Raw genomic sequence first — 20,632 nt, 5'->3', positions numbered from 1 at the left:
AGATTAGAGCCGAACTTTGAGTTATCTTTTATACTTTGTGAAAATTGTTTGTAGGAAGATTAACTAAGCTAATACGAAGTAATGGGTTGCGAAATCGACTAGTTCTACCCGTTACTGAAATCATGAATTTTTTAAAGCCAATCCCGCTACAATAAAAATTAGGATTGATATTTTCTAAGGCTACTCCTTTTTATTATATTTTTTAAATGTCTTTCATTTGGTACCTATCGCTTTCATATAGAAATAAAATACATTTTTCAAGTAGTTCAAAAAATTTAACATCGGCATCCCACCGTAGCTATAATACCCTTGACATGCGCATTTTTTATAGCATTATATAAAAGGGGATAACAAGATCTTTACCTTGACTTTGATCGGCCAGTTTGACTAGCAGCTGAATTTTACAGTAATCCGATCTTAATAATATGTTCAGAGATTGTAGCGTTGTCTTGGATAATAATTTGTTAAGATATCTTGCCAAATAAAAACCAAAAGTATTCGATACAAGAACTTGATTTGGATTGATCAGTTTAAATAGCAGCTAATATCTGTTTTGATCTTCGCTGAACATTTAGCAAACCAGATATTCGATTTGTGGGTGGTATACTATTGTATATCAAAAGGCAAAATTATCACTGCTTGAAAAACAAAATCTCATAATTAAAATTTTTAATTTTTTTTTTTTGAAGTCTTTTAAAACATCTTCAGCAGTTTCTTCCTCCACTACGTTCACGTCATTATCTCATTATCTTCCAAATGCTTTAATCGTTAAACGCAGAATTATCAGTTATACGAAATCATTCGCCTCAAGTATGGTCAGTTTGAGCATTAAACTCAATCCAGCAATGCTGTGAAGAGCAGATACTTAAGAATTAATGGTTAACAAAAACTTAAAGAACACATTTTATTTGCTTACAAATTGTTGCAGTTACCTTTAACGGTGTGTCTTTTAATTAATACGCTAATAAAATGGCGTTATAAAAGTTCTGAATACTTGCGTGCAAAGCATGAAATATTTTGTTTTTTTTTGTTAATATTTTTTAAAAATTTTGTGTCATTTTCGTTTATGGGCGTTCAAGATTAAAAATCTTTATTTGGAATTTTAATTAACTTGTACCGGTACAACGATTAAGGCGTTAATTAACAAGCATATCTTCGCATAAAATATTTGCACTGTTGGGTAGCAGGTCTCATTTTACGAAGAGATTACGAAATCTTAAAATATGTTGGTAATCATTCGAATAAAGTTGTATAATAAAATGTGGCATATGTGTATACGAGGAGTATAAAGAAGTATACTCATATTTATCCCTTTGTATGCATGCGATGAAGCAGACGAGATCAAGAAGTTACAATTGAAATTTGTGTTTTTGTTTTTGTATACCGTTTTATTTTTTGTTTGAAGTATTTTTTTAATATCGTCAAACATCAAAAAATTACAAAACTCAGATCATAGCTATATTTTTGAGAAATGTTTAAGTATGTGCTGTTTTGTAACTTAAAAGCTGATTTTTAAAAGGCACAAAAAAGTGGCACACTTAAAAATATACAATAACAATCCATCACAGATTACAAAAAAATTTGAAAAAAGCATAATTTAAGAATTTATAGGAAAAAACATATTCGATAATAATTTATATGCGCCTTAAAGTATGCGCTACTAATATTTTAATTACATAAATGGTTGCGTAGAATTCAGCCTTAAGGCAAAATGGGGTTCCAATAAAAATGTCCGATATACATGTATCTAATTATATATAGTTTATATAAATCAAAATCATTACCGCTAAAAATATTCAATTACAATAATTTCTTCGAAATCTGTTGCCAACATTTTAGTTTGAAAGTAGTAGAGTTACGAGTAATATGATCTAAAAAAAAAACTAGAAGAACATATTTTTACATTTTTTTGTCTAAAAGTAATATTTTAATAAAATATTATTGAAGTAAGGATTGTGCTCTTTACTTTAATACTATATGATATATTGGTACGAAAGCTCAAAAAAGCTTCCTAAAAAGCTACATTTACAAAAATATGTCGGAAATAAAATAAATAAATGATCAACATTATATAACAAATTAAAATTTGTACGCTGAAGTCAGTGAATTTTAAAGGAATAGGACAACTTTTTGGTTTGATTTTTTTTAATTATCATGAAAACTGCAAGTATATTCGCAAGGAGGTGCTAGCTTAAAAATATCTGTTATCTTTTATATATATTTGTTGAGATTTTATTAAAAAATCGTGGAGTATATTTTTATTAATTTCACTGAGAAAGTCTAATTTGCGTCTTCATCGTTAGGAACTTCAGTATTTAAATACACTAGGTGATAGCCTAAAACAGGCGATTTTTTAGGAGTTAAAATAAATTAATTTTATAAATATTTTAAAAAATCTCTGTCAAATACTTGAAGAAAGAAATAAGTTTTGCATGATAAAAGAAATTCTCTTCTGGAACATACAATGACCTAGTGTCGAAAATAATTAAATTGCATAGCGTTTAAAAGGTTGAATTTTACCCAAAATTTTGGTGATAATGAGCCGATCATTTATCTCCGAGTAATCCTTCAAGCAAATTTAAAAAAATGTTAATTTAATAATAAACTATTGTAGCTGAGTGAAGTGAGCGGCTATACGAATTTTCCTCTACTTCAAAGTCATACTAACAGTTACTTTGCTTAATGTGTCTTGAAAGCTTTCTTAGAAGCTTTTGTTCTTTTATACTCTCTCAACTTCGTGGAAGCTAACGATTTTCCTGGTTTTGATTAAATATTTTTTTTTTCATAAGTGAAACTATTTTTAATATTTATTTATATATCTACAAAAATTTTTCAGTAATTAAAGATAATTACGATTTAAAAAGATTTATTGTATGATATAAAATAACAACAAAAATCTCAAAAAAACGAACTCCATTTTTTTTTTCGTGCTAAAAATTCTCAATGACTCATATTGCATTACGGTCTGTAAGCGGGGCACTTTGTACCACACATGCAATATTAATAAACATAAATTATATTAAAACAAAAAATGGCATACAAAATTGCTGTTTACAATCAAATAATAAAATAGTCCATTAAGGAGACTTTCAAAATTGACAGCGGCGAACGAGGCGAGCACCGCAATGCAGCTGCCACGAAGTAAAACAACATGTGCATGCACACATACATACATATATATTATGTTATTTGTATATATATTTTGATAGAGCGACAACACTTGTGCATTTACCACATGGCATGTCGCGCGTTGCCGTTGCATGTGTTGCAACACATTGCGGCGTTTGTTCAAAGCAACAAATTGGATTGCTATGCTTAGTTATTCGGTTTTCTTTTTTTTTGTGTTTTGTTTCGACAACACTAAACGCGACAAAATGGTTGCTGTACAAATGAAAAATAATTAAAAAGTAACAAAAAAAATAAAAATCAAGCTTTTTGACGCTGATAAGCTGCACGAAATTTGCATATAAGCGTTGATTGAGTGCCACCGCCACCGTCACCGCTGCCGATAGCTGGGGGTGCGCAAACGCGGCTCTAATGATTAATGTGGCGTCGGCGTTAAAACGGCTAACTGACGTGACACTAAAATTTTCAAATTTTTTTTTGGAATTTACAGCAAATGCACATATGAATAATTGCACCAATATGTGGCGTGTGTTTTATTATCTTACCATTTCCTGCATGGTCAAAGGTTTGCACGTGCAAATCAGCCCAAAATATACCAAAAACCAACAATAAAAAGTCAAAAACGCAGCACGTTCGCCTTCACTTGTGGCACAGTGGGCGTGTTTCTCTAATTTATTGCATATATGTTTTATATTAATTATCTTGTTTGTTGTTGTTATTATACTTGTGGAGGTGTATATTAAAACTATAACACTTTACAGTATTGCTCTAGCGTTAGCAGGTTGGCAAAAATTTAGTACACTGCTCCTTTTGGCAGCCAATTCAAGATGTAGAAATGTTGGCAGGTTTTTGGGGGTGTCTCAAAAAGGTTTTCCTTCTGCGTATACCATGAGTCATGGTGAATGTACATATGCTTATAAGCTATAAATACTTGATAATTGCGCGCAGACATATTTGACAGCCAACGTTGCGGGCGCATAAGTCATAAGTTTCGGTGTCAAATATAAATTGGGCGACAGGGCGTATGAGTAATTTTTTGCATATTTATATGCAAGAGTGTTGGAAATTTTTTTTATTTAAAAGAAATATTATTTTTTGAAAGTAGTGTGACTTGAAAAATTTATAATAAATTTTAATTATATAAAATTTTACGAAAATTGTTTTTAAAAATTACAATTATCAACAAAAAGAATTAATTAGAATAAAATAATATTAAAAAAAAATGTAAATCGTGTGAATTGCATGGTAATAAGCTTTGAGAAATTAATTTAATTAAAAGCTATTGCTGCAACAAATATTTTACTTTAAGAGTAATAATTTTTAAACTTTTATTTTATTAATTTTTTTTGTGAGCTAACTTTAACCAACACTTTTTTTTTGTTTTCACAAGTTGTGTGGCTAAAAAATTATAATAAATAAACTATAAATATCTTTTATTTTTAAGAAAATAATTTTTTGAAAATTAAAATGATGAAAAAAAATATGATAATAAAATTTTTGTATTGTAAATATACTTGTACAGCGCAAGGCTCAGTACATATAAAATTAAATTAAAATGTTTTTATACATACATATATACTTGCACGTAATCATTATTTGTTGATCATTACTAATTTGTACATATTCTTTTCTTATATTTGCAGCATCGGCTTATGTGGTTTTGATAATCCAATGCGCGATCAGAAGACCGACGAATATAAACGGCACATCGGGCAGGTGAGTAACACTTTGAATGATTATAATAATTATTATTTTTTATTTTTCCTTTGCTTCAAAATTCCATACCTCGAATTACATTTTCGAAACAATGACTCCGATTTCATTATATTGAATGTATGATCAAAATTTTATTAAAGAAATTTTTGATCATATAGCTATGATTTTAAGGAGAGTAGATTTTTAGTTAATTTATCTAACCAATTTACACATTTGCAACCAAAAACATTGCAAACAAAAAAACCGAAGAATTTAAAATGTTAATGAAAAATATACTACTTATAATAATATAAAAATAACCGACATCGAATTTAGGTAATAAATTTGTTTAAAAAAACTCAAACGGGTGGGAACCCTTTACTACAATAAGAATTTGATTGTTGACCATATTTTAAAATTAAATTTTTGTAATTAATTTCTTAAAAAAATTTGAAAAAATGGCAATCTTGCTTAAGGAATTATAAAGTGGATTAACTTTTTGTAATAAAAATGTTTAAACAAATATTTCCTTAGCTAAAAATATTCTTAAAACTCTTTGGTTTGATACTTTTGTTGTAGTAACTTCATATAAGTTTTACTAAAATGAAAGAGATGACAACCTTTCTCGCGTATATTTTCCGATCAGTAAGTCAGTAAGCCATTTTGCAATAACTCGCTTTTCTTAACTATTTCATTGAATTAAAATTTGTAAAAGCTGGCAACACTGCTCAAAAATATTTTCAACTGCAAGCTTTCTTAAACCTCTTAAGTATAATAATTATATTTTAGTGTTTGTTTATTTTATATATTTTTCTATTCAAAGTTTACAAACAAGTGGCAACCTTTCTCACATATATATTTCCATTAGCAAGAATACTTAAACCTCTTTTCTTTGATTACTAAATTTTAGTGATTCGTTTATCTCAACAATTTCACTGAATTGAAATTGTAAAAAATTTGGCAACACTGCAAAATTACTTTCAACTGCCAGATTTCTTAAACCTATTTAGTTCAATTCATATATTTTAGTTTTTTATTCAAAGTTTACAAACAGGTGGCAACATAATAACATTTTAGTCGAACAATTTTACTAATATGCCTCTAATAAACTCAGGAAACCATCTGCTGGATGTATAGTAGTTAATGTATCGAAGTGCTCAAAAGACTCATATCACAACACGCCCCTTAATTCGCGCATTATGATTTCACTCTAACGTAATAAAAACAAAAATGACATCCAATCAGCAATTGTAGCATAAAAAATGTCTTTAGGTCAAAGTAGTTGGCAGAAATTAATGAGCACAATTGTGCTACCACAAAAGAACATTAATCAATGGGTAGTTAGAAAATAAATTGAGAAAATAAAAATATTTTTTTTGAATTTGCTTGAAAAAAGTGCGCGTGACTCACGAAAGTCGTACTTATGCTTGTACATGTAAGAGAATAAATAGAAAATAAATATAAATAAATTTACAAAATCAAAACAAAAAACATCTCGAGTGAGATTAATCGATTACATTTGGTCGCAAATATGCACACTAGCGAACAAGTTATGTCCATTAAGGCAAATCTCTGCGCTGACTTTGATATTTATTCAACCATTTGTGTCCACATAATGCGCAGGCCATACTTAACCAGATAATAAACGCGAACAATGTCTGTCGATAAAAAATAGCAAAGAACAGAGATATTTTTGTAGACTGGCCATGGGCTAAATGATTTTCGGTAATTTCGTTACAAAACGCTATTTGTTTACATAATCTTGGTATGTATTTGGGAGAGCGCTGAAAAAATGAATGGCCAGCAATAGGATATTAGAATTAACGCACTATTGTTGTGGACATGGCCTGCGGTTGCGCCAATTCTGTTTAGGCTTTGCGTGCGTTCGCGCTCATTTACGATTTATTAATTGTGACTTCTTACAATTTAGGGCTCAAGAATTGGAGAGGGTGTTGCGATAAGTATTTGCTCGTTAATTTAAGTTGGAGAGATCAAAAACTATACATTGGTCCTTAGGTTTATAGAAACAAAATAGTTTTAAGTTGTTTGACTAATCTAAATTTGATTGATCAGAAACATTTTCGATTCTTTTCTTATAAGTAAATTTCAATTTTCATTCTCAATTTTCGAAAATTGGAAAAAAAAATTAATGTACATAAATACATTTTGGTTTCATTCTTTTTACAAATTTTCCTTCTTGAAATTCACAGGGCGTCAAAATCAAAATGGACGACGCTGGCAATATTCTCGTTCGCCGCTATGCCAAAAGTAATGTTTACGTCAAGAGCACAGCGAGCGCTCCCAACGAAGAGACATCCATTGGTGCCGACATACTCAAATTGCCAAACCAAGCATTGGAAAGTGAAAAAATAGTCAAAGTGAGTATTTTCGTGTTATGCTAAGATAATTATTGCTGCAATAAAACAACTGACTCAAGTAAAGCTGATAATATATATTAAAGTAAATAAAAATTTATTTTCTTTTAATAAGGGGAGCTCAGACTTTCAGATATCCCACCGAGCTGATGGGAACAGAAATTAAATGCCTAGCAAATTTGTTTTGGTCACAAGGCGCTTTGCCGACTAGACAAAAGTAGTCCAAGTGCAAATTTATATAAGATTTAAATATATATAAAAAAATTTTCATAGAAAAATTCAAAAAATTTTCAAATAAATTCAAATCAAAATTTTTATGCCACAAATTTGGAGGTAAAATTAAAAAAAATGTTTTAAAAAATTTTGTTTTTAATTTTAGTGATTTTTTTTAATAGAAAATATAATGGAACACTAAACAACTTGTTACGTTTCTTATTATAAAGTACCTAAATGTATTCCCAGAGTGCCTAAGTGAAACATAGCTCCTTTTTTATTAGTCATGTTTAATATAGTGCACATATTTTAAGAAATCATTTGTTTTATATAATTTATTTGAAATCTCATGTTGAAAACCTCCCTAAAAACAGTTTCAAATATAAGCTCTCTGGAATTTATTTTGACAGGTGGCAACACTTTACTTAATTAAAACCGATTTTCTTTGAATATCCTCTTGTAAGAATTTATTTTTTACAATTAAAGAATATACGTTTACAAAATTGAGTCTGAACGATTTCTAACAAATTTTTTGATAACCTACATTTTTACAAAACCAAATTTAATGAACATTTTTTACGAAAGAAGATTTTTTAAAATATCGAAAAATGTTTAAAGAAACAACAGTTTTATTAAAAAAATAAAATTTATTGAACATATTTTACAAAAGAAAAATTTTTATCAAAAAATAAAATTTTAATGAACATTTTTTATGAAAGAAACACATTTATAAAAAAAAATAATATATTTATTAAAATTTTTTATTAAAGACAAATTTTTACCAAATAGTTGTTTTAGGAAAAAAATTTAGTTTTTATTGGAAGAATTTTTATCACAATATTAAGATTTATTGAAAAAATAAAAACTACTTTTAATAAAACTATCATAAGAAATAAGTTATTTTCTATTAATAAAATAAGTAGTTGTAGCAAAGTGAGAAGGTAATTTTTCTAAAATTTTTCTACGAAATAATTATAAAATATATATACACAAATTAGTTCCTATTAATAAACATCACTTTAAAAATTTTATTTTAATGAACCAAACTTTTGAAAAAAAATTATAAGAATAAAAATTTTAATGAAACACATATTTTTACAAAAGAAGAACTTTTATCAAATAAATTGTTACAAAAAACTCTAGTTGTCATTAATTAGATGCGTTTTGTATTTATACCACAAATTTAAGACTATACGAAAAAATATTTATATAAAATAATTTATGCAACAAAAAATAAGAAGAAAGTTTTTTACTCAGAATTTTTAAAAGGAAAAGGTAGTTGTACTAAAAATATAAGGAAATTTTAAAGAAATATTTTTAACAAAAAGTATAAAAATTACATAGAAATTATGAAAATGCATAATTTTAATGAAAACCAATTGAAAATTACAATTTTTACGCTATTTGTTTATTACAATAAAAACATAATATTTGATTGGGTATCAATTCTGGTAACATTTTTAACGAGTAATTTATTAAACAAATTTAATTGTTTTTTATTTATTTTATATATATTTTAATTGTTTTTAGGGAAATTTTGGAAAAACGTACTTGTGAGAGTTGCACTTGCAGTTTTGGTTTAGGATTTTATTAACTATTAAGTTTAATTATAATTAGTTTTTATTTTTCATTTATTTATTTTTATTCTTTGATTATTTTATTTGCCTTTTGTTTTATTTATATACAAATTTGTAATAATTCATTCTACAATTTTCCACTCTTGCAGTTATTCGATATGAAAAAATTCCAATCGAATGTAAATCGTGAACTTCGTCGTGCTTATCCCGATCGACGACGCCTCGAGACACAATGCCTGTCCGTTGTGGCTTTTGTCAAATCGGAAAACGATATATTGGATTGTCCCGTTTGGGTGCTCATTGTCAACGTGGTCGCAATGGATATGCTAAAGAGCAAATTGCCACCAGGTAAGTGCTCAGAGACGAGGAGGAGAGCAAAGACAAAAAAATTAAATTACAAATAATAATACTAAAAATAAATGGGAATTCTTTTATTAATATATGCTAATATAACTAATAATCGGCTACACATTCACACTTTAACGTGCATATATCAACATACACACATGCATTTTGCCAGCTTGGCTATGATGGCCAACCATTGGCGCAGTGGATTAAGCCAAGCGAATTCATTTGTTGCTGCTGCATTAGTAATTTATTAGGTTGGGCGCTTGCGCTTTAGCATTAGAGCGACTTTATTTTAATACTTGTTCTACGTGGTTGTTGTAATTGCATTAAGCTGAGGTTGAAAGTGCAGGCATGGATCTCAGGCATCCGCACGAAGATCTCATTTTTGCGCTGCCACAACGAAACTGCACAGATGCAGTAATAACTGAGAGATACATACAAACACATATGAATGTAAATACATACAAACAAACAACTTTATGCAACTTTGTATGTGATTTTTTTAGTTTTCATTCTTCTATTTTGAACTTCGCTGGCGCCGCACTCCCCATTCGCTCGACAAGCAGTTCAAGGTTGACACCAACCAGCGCTCACATGAGCTTAGTGGCGCTTGTTGTTGTTGCAGCTGCAGCCACTGTTGTTGGTGGCCTTTCGCTTTTGCGCACACATACACACACACACACATCTGTGAATATATATGAGCATATGCAGGAATGCATAGGTAAATTTTGCGGTAAATTTCAAATGCCAACCGGCAACATTTTCATTTCGCTTTTTAAATGTCAAAGTGTCAGCGTTTTGCTCTGTGTTCGGTTCGTGCCGCGATAAAGGGCGGCAATAAAAGTGCGCATGCACAGCAGCCGTACGCACCGCGGTGCTATTGTCTCAAAGCGTTTGGCGCATAAATCAAAAATATATATACTTCTATATACATATATATATATATATATATATGCATCTATATATAGATGTTTGTGTGTGTGTATCGCTGCAATATCTACGCATAGAACGCATGTCAACGCATTTTAGCATAGACAATACACTGCTAGTCACAAAGCCAAAATTTGCATATTTTTCTCCATGCAAAAACAAACAAAAAAAATAGTTAAATTATGCCTATGCAAACAATTGACAGCAATAATTGATTTATGCATTCTAACATTACACATTTCTTAATTTTTATTTTTCATACGACAGCTTATGCTAATTTTAACTCTCTCTCTCTTTCTCTCCTCCGACAGTGCAACGCCCCATTGTGGACATTAAGAATCGCCCTAGAATCCCCATACCCGACGAGGATCCGTACAGCGTGGCCGGCAATGGCAGCGGCGGCAGTTCGGGCAGCTCTGGTTTTGGTGCTGGCAGCAGCCATCATTCACAACAGCAACAGCAGACCGCCGCTGGTATGGGTATGCATACTATGAACGGCGCTGGTATGAACGGTGGCACCGCTGTCGCCGGACATGTGGCCGCCACACGTGAACAGCTGCTATTGCAGACACAACAATTGGCTCATAAACGCAGTGAAAAGCCGCCGAAATTGCCGCCACGCGATAATATTTACGCACACGATATCATACCGAAGGTGAGTGTCTCAGAAAATGAATGTTATAATAATTATTTTTTAATTGGAAATGGGCTAAACATTTTGTTTTTTAAAAATTCAACAAAAACAAAAACAAGAAAATGTTTGTTTTAATACAAAAACCAATAAATTATAGATTCATAATTACAATTGCATTTTTTCATACAAGTACTTAGTTTCCAATGCCTAAAAGATAACAACCAAATCTAAAAGGCAGAAGTTTAAAGACCCTTTTTATAAAATTAATAGTCATTGCCTACCTTTTTAGCTGAAAATTAATTTTATTGATTTTTATTTCTAGTTAAAAGTGAAATTAAAAAATGGGCTATAAAAATCAATCCTAGTAGGGATAAGGTATATAAAATAGACCCTGGTTTATTTTCCTATAGTCATACCACATTCTCAATTTTGGGTAGCGAGTTTCAAGACTATTTTACATACGTAGGTACCTTTTAATAAGAAGAACTTAGTAAGCTTCAGAATCTGATAAATATATCTAAGAATACCTTTCTATAACAGCACAATTTCCAATGGGAAGGCTTTTATAACAAATTTCAAGGACCCAACCTGTTTACTAATTATATATAAATATTTTTGTAATTTTAACAAAATCCACTAAAGAGTGGTATCAAATTTTTTCTTCTAGAAAATCGTGATTAATCAATATTACGAAGCCAGATATTTGAGGATAGAAAATTTGATTATTGTAGTACCAAATAATTTCTTTAAAAAAATTTTGAGAAACGTTGAGAAAATAATACTCCTTGACCAATAGAAAAGGCAAGTCCGTTCCAACTACGTGTATTCTACTGTCGGAGAAATTGTGAAGGTAGAGCTTTATCGTGCACACAGTTATCATATAATGGTTATATGCAGCATCAACAGGATTGAATCGATATCCTAATTTCTTCAGTATAACTGGAAACATAGATAGATGGCAGTTTCAACAGCCGCCGACGGGCTTTAGTTAGCTATTATTTAGGAGACAGATTTCTAATTCAGACTATTTTCGTTTCTCCAGAGAGATCGCTCACTTTAACTCTCAATTAATTGCTGTTTGCTCTCTTATACAAAGTCGACTAAATAAGTTCAAAAATATATGTTATAGGCAATCTGTAACATTATCTGCAAGTAATTTCCTTTAAAAATTATAACTATAGACTCGCTACTTCTCTGTTCAATATGTTCGACAGCTGCGCTCTTGTTCAAAAACACAAAAGTGAAAGCAACAAATAAGTGATCCAATTAAATAGCTCAAGACAGTGGTGTAACTACTATATTTTGTATTTATACCAGTTGTTTGTTCGATTCGACACTCTATAAGGTCTGGTGAATCGAATACAACTAATGAAGCGAATTAGATTTCTGCTGACTAGGATAGAGCTCCTGCGGTATGAACAAAGTTGATGAGGTTAATGAAGTGTCTGAAGCTTTTTAATTTTACATTTACAGCACTGGCAAAAATTCCCAATAAAAATATTATCAGATATCTACAAAAAAAATTCTCTTTGATATATAACACCTTTTCAGACTTTGACTGTACCTTCTAACATGCAACAATGCGATCCAATGTAGAGCTTGAAGGCATCTGATTTTAGATATTATTACTACAAATACACATTTTTTGCATTTCAACAAATCACTAAAGCGTTTCAGCCGAAGAAGGGCAGCGCTAAGCTATAAACCTTAAAAACACAATAAGAGCAACAAAAACAATTGCCACCATTTTCATTACAACGCCAGTTACATACAATAATCAGTGGAATAATTTCGAAATACAAAACCCGTTCTTTGAGTACATACTCTCGCACACACACATATAATTAAATTTATGTGCATATGTAATTACAATTCATACACACACATACATATGTAAGTGTTATTGGTTGATAGTGTGTCAAAATAACTGCATTTATCGCTCGATATCGCGTGTAATTAATATGCGAAGAATGTTGCATTTATTGCGCAGGCGCACACTGACAAGTACTTACACACATACAATATTGATATCGCAAGGTAATGCAAATATTTAGAGCATATATGTGCAAATCGGTATATAAATATATAGAAGAGTTTATGTAAATGCTGCAGCATTGTTGCTATTTTTGTTGTTAATAGCATGTTATGCTGATAAAGTAATTATGTTATGAAACTAATAAATTGTTAACGCATTTGTGCTTCACCTGTTGATACACTCTAATTGTGAAATAAGCTGCCATGAGGCGATTATCCTACTTTTTTGCTGAGAAATCATGAAAGCTAGCAAAAAAAATTGGCTTACAGCGCCACCTAGCGCACGTTTGAGATAAAAATAAACTTGAAGTGCAAATTTCTCTATCCAAAAAACAGTCGTACATATATATTCCATATATAATTCCATAACTTTCCAGAACAGTTCCATTTTTTATCGACTCTTACTCAGCATTTCTTCGGCTTCCAGATATATATTTTTTAGGGTCTCCATCGTGGCAAACTTAATATACCCTATTCAGGGTATAAAAATATTAATGTGGCGATTCTGCAAAAAAATTGTTTATGCTACACAAGTTTCGCTATAATTAGTTATAGGAGCTTATATTTATTTAAGTAACTAAAAATCCACTACGCTTGTTGGTGTAAACTTAAAACCGCACTGATTTAATCGAAATTGATTGTTTAGCTCCCCAATATTTACTACTATCATATAATTATATTTCCGTTGATGTAATTAATATCTAAATTCCATATTCCATATTTTAATTTTTATAATTCTTACTTTTTTAGCCTGATTACGATGACATCGAGGTGGATACTAGAATCAAATTGTCACGTGGCAAATCTGACAAAGGCAAAGACAACAAGAAATATGGTATGTTGTACGCAAAAGACTGTAAATATGATATCCCTGAACAATACTCAAGTCTGCAATTGCAACTCGCTCTCGAATTTCATTCCAGATGATCCTTACTATTGCGGTTTACGCGCACGAGTACCAAACTTCGTGAAGACCTCAAAATCTAGCAAGGAACACAAGGAGCATGCCACCAACGGCACTCTGGTTAATGGCAACACTGGCAACACGAATGGCAACAGCAACGGCAGCAGCATGAACACACTCAGCCAGAAGAAGAACTCCATGATCCACATGTCGATGACCGCGCCCAATTTGCATGCGATGCATGTGGCAGCACCACAGCCGCCACCGCACATGCATCCACACCACATTCAGCAGCAACAGTTGATGGCCGCCGCTGCGGCACACGCCGTGCATCATCATCACCCAGCAGCGGCTGCGCACCATCAACAGCATCACGTGCCGCAGCATCCAGTGTGGCAGGCGCGCAGCTTCGAAAGCGGCATAGGTATTTATGATAGTAGTAGTATTGGTTGTCAGCAGCAGCAGCAGTTCAATGCCGTGACTGCGAATTTTCTCATGGACCATCAGAACAACAACAACAAGAACAATAAAAAGAACAAGAACAAAAACAAAAACAAGAATCAAATGAATCAAGCACAGGCACAACAAATAACCTTACAAGCACAAGCACTATCACAATCACAAGTACAGGCACAAGCACAACAACTACAACAACAACAACTGCACAATGCACTGCCACAGATGTTGTCTGCCGCGGCGGCCATGCGCCTGCCAGCGGACACAGCACATGGCGTGGACGGACATGAACACGAACACGTACTTAACAACAGCAACAGCAACAATAACAAAAACAAAAACCATAACAATAACATATACTTTAGCGTACAGCAACAACAGCAGGAGAGACAGCGCCAACATCACTTTCAGAATTTAGAACAAACGCGACAGCGCCATCACCACCACCATCACGAGCAGGAAGAGTCGCTAGAGCGCAACAACAAACATCACCACAACCATCGTCATCACAACCGCAATTGTGCGCGTCGCCAATTACCGCCGAATATGCGAGACTGTTATGCGCCACTGCACACTGATACAGACTACCCCGACCCCGACCAACTCTATGCAGATGCGCAGCCAACTGCACTGACTTCCAACGCGCGCTCAAGTCGCTCGCGCTTTCGGCGCCTTACACGCGAATTGCAGCAAACGCTTTCGCCGCACCGTTTCCGTACGAGTCGTACGCGACGAGATGCAAGTAATTCAGTTGGCAGCAATTGCAATTGCGTGAGCTGCTATACACTCGCGCCATTGTTCGGCGTAGAGCAGCCGGCGCGGCCACCGCGCAGCCTCAGTCAGCAGCAATTGCGTTTGCACCAGCGGTTAAGCGGCAGTTTGGCGGAAATACCGCGGCCGCCGCCACCACCACCACTACCACCGTTGCTTGCAGCACAAATGCGTGCGTCGCGTCTGAACAACAGCGCTGACCTTGATGGCGCTAATGATGAAAAACGCGAAGCTCTTGCTGTAGCGCGTAACAAAGCGCTTGGACAAAGCGGTGTAAATTTGGTGAAATGGTGTAGCGAAAGCGATGTGTCATTTTTAAATCCTCGGCGCAATCGTTATTTAGCGCCCAGTGATACCTGCACCTACGACGAGGGTTTCGGGGAAGCGGATGTAGTGGAAAGCTGTTATGGCATTGGAGGCGCGCGCAACGCAGAAAATTTTAACACACACGAGAACGTAGATTCGCCGCATTATGTAAATAATTGCGACTACCGACGCAAAGACGCCGCGCCATATTATAATGAACGCAAACAGAAAGCGCAAGACAGAAAAGAATCGCATGACCATATTGCTGGCAAAAAGAAAACATATAACGAATACGCTATGCAAACGCGACGCTACGGTGACTGCTTGTACACCGCCGACGAGACAGACTGGGATACTACACAGTTTGACCGCTACACAAACAGACAACGGCAATTGGGTTCACCATCACCGCCACAATCACCCTTTGAGCGAACAGACGTCGATGAAATGCAGGTTGATGGAGAACGCGTCAGCGCCGATAACAGATCGGGTTTTGTGCATTCTCCCGCGTTGTTGCGGCACAAATCTCTCTCAATCGAAAGTTTCTTCGAGCAACCGAATGAGGAGGGTTCACTTTATATGTACGGTGGGCGCAAGCGCATCGTGAAAGCGCCATCTACCACCATGCTCTACGATCGCCTACGCAGCAGGGAAGCTCATGCGCAACTAAACGCGCATAATATGAGACGCGGACGCATTGAGCATGAGAACAGGAGAGGTCATGGAAAAGACATAGACGAATTGCAACAACCGAAGTTGCTACACTCTCAGCGCGACAAACTGGGTATGCAAATGCCACATAAGCACAGAGTAGATGACGCGGCGTCGCCAGAGAAGCCAATGTTGCCGCCGCCATGCTGGCGCGGTAGGAAAAACAGCAATGGCAGTAGTGATCAACTTGTTGTAGACAATGAATTAGCGTCAGAAAATACAAAAATGCCAACAACAGCAGCAAAATCAAATGCAACAACGCCAACAATGTCCTCAGCCATTAAACAGCTGGGCGGCAGCATTGTTGCCGATACCACAGCAGCGTTCGAAATGAAAGCGCACAATCAAAAGCGTCAGCAGCAACAGCAGAAGCTGAAGCTCCAGGCTGAACTCAAACAAAAACAAAAGCAACAACAATACTTGAATAACTATGAGCAAGTGGCGAAAGTACCAAACGATGTGGCGCTGGCTCAAATTAATAAACTAGATAACAACAACAATAACAGCAAGGAGAATAGGAATTTCATGTTTAACAATAGCAAATGCAACAACAACAATGGCGTTAAGAACACTAATGTAACAACAACTAATGTCAATACAGGCAGGGAACAGCAAATGTTTAAAAGGCCTAATTTTGAAACGCTACAACAACAACAATCCCAAAAACACGGACAGCAAAACCGTCTCAGTCGATCGGATAGTCGCGTGGACGCCAGCGATATGGAATCCATTTATGGCTATCTAAAGCCGCGCAAACCGCGCAGTTTGAGTCTAAAACGAATTCAAATACTCGACTACTGAGCAGCATTAAATGCTACAAAAATAATATTAACTTATATTATATAAAGTGCTTGTGCGGGACCGCAAAAACTGCTGCTAGTTGAACGTCTTGACAAGTCCATTGCACCGAGACCTGACTGCCCTCAATCGAACAACCACAACAGTAACAACAACCGAACCACCCAGTATCGCTGAAAACTGAACGAAATGAACGAAAATTGAGTTTAAGCAAGAAAATACCAATTATAAAATAGGTTTGACTCCATCCGTCTACTGTTCTCGTACTATTTATTTAGGTTTTGGTATTGTTTTTTGGTTTTGGTAGTGTTTGAATCTTTTTTATATATTTATAGTTGCAGATTCATTTACAGTTGGCAGCAGTTCAGAAAAACATTATGAGATAAAAAGAAATTGTTTTGCTTATAAAAATTTGACTCCAAAATATAACTATTTGAAAATACATATAATAAGAAATTACAAATTGACTCAATTAAGAGTAAATTAATAAAAATCTTTCACCTTCAATTAAGATTCAATGAACAAAATTTCTACCTTCAGCTTATAGTCATAATTTAATTATTGACTTTATTAAAAGTCAATAAACAAACCGTCAACCTTCAGTTTATACGATGAAACTATTAATTGACTCAATCAAGATTCAATAAACAAATTTTGCACCTTCAACTTATAGAAAAAAATTTACTATTGTAATTGACTCCAATAATGAAAATACTAATTAACTAGATTAAGAGTCAATAAACAAATTGTCTGGAAGAACATTCACTCAATTAAAAATCTATTCTCCTTCTATATTTAGATAAAACTGCCAACCTCAATAATAAGTCAAACAAATAGTCCTTCTTCATATGGAAAGAAAATACTAATTCAACTTATGAGAAGAATTAAAAGGTGACGCAATTAACAGTAAATTTTAGGATTTGCATATACGAAAAAGTGCTAATTGACTCAATTAAAAGTCAATTCACAAATTGTCTACCTTCTGCGTAACAGAAAATTTTGCTAATTGCCTCAATTAGGGCAATAAAGATAGATCAAACCGTCTTTAATAATAATGGACAGAATAGAAAGTTCAGAAATATGTGTATGTATAAAATATTGTAAATATAATGAAAAATTATAAAAAAAAATGATGCTCTGAGCACAATTTTTTTAAATATATTGATATATTTAGTTTGATTAAAGTGATTTTTTTTAGAAATTACAATATGTTTACAAACTTTATTTATATTTACTAAAGAATAACTTTATAAATGCATAAACAATAATTTGGCGAACCTGGACCGGGACTGGGACTTAGACACTTGTAGTTATCCCTTCCTTTATAAAAGAAAAAGCCCCACACAAGTAAAACAATAAAGCATTTATGCTTTCACCTACACATTCCCAATTACTGCTGTTGTTTTTATACAAATATATATTTTTTATTATTTTTTAGAGCTACATTCAGTTGAGTTTTACTAACAAAATTTTCCTTTGCAGATGCCGACTTGGTTGAATCACCATACAATCACATCTATGGACGCTTGCCGTTGCCAACACGTGGCTATGTGCCCACACCGCGCACTATGTACATTGGCGAATGGGATTGATAAGCAAATAGGGAGGAATCTGAAGCACAACAATAAAAAATAAATATCGTACACATAGCCATATACATATGTATATATATGACTTTGCTCTACATACTGACATAAGTACTTCATATATATAGCATTCCATGTGTGTTTATATGTTTATGCTCACGTTTATTATGCAACACAGAGAATATAAGAAATAATATATGCATAACTTGTATGCAACATTTATTAACTAATTGTAAGCTTATGTTTGAAACTGAGTGGCAATGTATAAGAGTATATATACAAAACCCATACATATCGAAACAATGTTATTGTAGATTATTGTAAAACATGCATAACGTTAATATTGAGCTAAAAATGTAAAAATTTAGCAGCAAAATAATTAGTATTTACTATGATCACGTATACATATACAGACGTAAATATGGTAAGCATATAAAGAAATAGCAATAACAAGATTTCTAAAACATATTTACGTTCTTAAAGCGCTTGCTTGCTCTTCTTCTATTTTATAGAAAAATAATTATCTTATTATTATTATTTTCAAGATATGCAAAAATATAAAACAAGCTGAAAATGGAAATATTTTTTTCGAAAATTTTCAAATATTTAACCAAGCTAATCTTTTGTACTGCGAACCTTTTACTCAAAAATGTCTTCAATTACTTAATTTTGTAAAAAGCATTTAATTTTCTTATAAAATATCTATTTAAATGTACTTAAAGCAAAATCTTCTTAAGTCAGTTATATAAGTACAGTTAATTAAGAGTAACGGTTCATTACTTTTCTGCTTATAATTCTACTTTAATTTCAGTTTTAAAAATTCACTCAGAAATATATACTTATATGTGCATATGTAGCTATCAAAATAAAAATACGCTATTTAGAGTCAAAATTTTGGCGTAAAAAGTTCACAGAAACCGATATACCATAGATATGTATAGAAAGTCGATGAATTTTAGTGCAAAGATACAGCCAAAACCGCTCAATACCGACAAAAAAATTTCCTCTAAACATAAATGTTACGTATACGCCCTGTGAAACTGAAGCACTTAATTACATTAAATAGTACTTTTATGATTTCTTATTTTTTTTTTTTGATGAACGTAAAATAATTGATTGAAGAATTTATTTTATTTCTAAATTTTGGTAGCAGGGAAACATTACATATGTATATAACACATGTGCGATTAAGTGATTTTATATAATATAGAAATTCGCTGCCGCATAAAATCACCCTCGTAAATAAATAAATTCGGTATATCAGAATCGGTTAGAGCTTAGTTTACTATTTCAATAACAAAGTATCTATAGCAATGCGTCAAAAAAACATAAATTAATTTAGCATTATGGTTCCTTTCAAAAATCTTTACAAATCTCTAATTTTTGTTTCGACATAAATTACAACTGCCAACTCTAAGGTGTTCTTTATGATAAAAACACAGTGTCGTATATCGGATAAGTGGTGCAGAGGGACTTATTAACTCAAGTCGACTTACGCTAATTTAACAAATTGCTAGAATTAAGTTGCTTACTTAATCCGTTCGAGAACTATGCATATTTGATCCATCTTAATGCGCTATAGTTTGTTTATTTATATTCAATTTTACTTTGAGAAAGTTTTTAAACAATGTAGAAAAGTGGAATGTTGCATAACGCTGTACAAAAAATTAAGTGCCGTTAATAAAGCAAATTTTTTTTGTATGGATTTCTTTCAGTTACTTTTAGAGAATTTTATGCCGAATATAACATTTTTTTATTTAATTTCTTTTAAAATAGTTTCAGTTATTTGTTTTAGATTTTTTAGAGAAATTCTAAAATTGCGAGAATTGAATACTTTATACAAATTATAATTTTTTATAAGAGAAATAATTAAATTTTAGCTGCAATATCGTTTTTTAATTTCTTAATTTTATTATAATTTTCTGAGTTTCTGAAGAAATTCTAAAATATCTGAAATTTTTGAATATTTAAATTAAAAATTAAATGTTTTTAGAATATTTGAAATAAAGTATTTTATTTAACTTTTATTTTATATTTTATATCTGTTACGACTTTTTTAACCTCTTAATTTTATTTTATTTTTGAGCATTATACTTTCGAACAGCAAGGAAGTTTTTTCAATTACACTGCATACATTTTTATTATTTAAAGGAAAATCACTTAATCGC

General features: G+C 32.4%; 1 protein-coding gene across 7 annotated transcripts in view; it reads left to right on the top strand.

Moving 5' to 3' along the window:
• The window catches only part of exp (expansion), a 119,806-nt gene extending 99,474 nt beyond the window's left edge, over window positions 1–20,332 (top strand). For 5 of the 7 annotated variants that reach the window (XM_070108001.1, XM_070108000.1, XM_070107999.1 and 2 more), the window contains exons 5-11: window positions 4,770–4,842; window positions 7,032–7,199; window positions 9,136–9,334; window positions 10,576–10,919; window positions 13,683–13,767; window positions 13,856–14,260; window positions 18,361–20,328. In XM_070108001.1, the coding sequence (XP_069964102.1) occupies window positions 4,770–4,842; window positions 7,032–7,199; window positions 9,136–9,334; window positions 10,576–10,919; window positions 13,683–13,767; window positions 13,856–14,260; window positions 18,361–18,470 (1,384 nt within the window). In that variant the 3' untranslated portion in view covers window positions 18,471–20,328. Of the gene's footprint in view, window positions 1–4,769; window positions 4,843–7,031; window positions 7,200–9,135; window positions 9,335–10,575; window positions 10,920–13,682; window positions 13,768–13,855; window positions 14,261–18,360 lie in introns of all 7 variants that reach the window. The other 2 variants (XM_070108002.1, XM_070107996.1) reach the window with 1 other exon arrangement.
• The last annotated feature ends 300 nt before the right edge of the window (window positions 20,333–20,632 follow it).

This window comes from Bactrocera oleae, chromosome 4, assembly GCF_042242935.1.
Source record: "Bactrocera oleae isolate idBacOlea1 chromosome 4, idBacOlea1, whole genome shotgun sequence".
In the NCBI taxonomy this organism is placed as follows: Eukaryota; Metazoa; Arthropoda; class Insecta; order Diptera; family Tephritidae; genus Bactrocera; species Bactrocera oleae.
The sequence above is the reverse complement of the archived record's forward strand: the minus strand, read 5'-3'. Positions and strand labels throughout refer to the sequence as shown.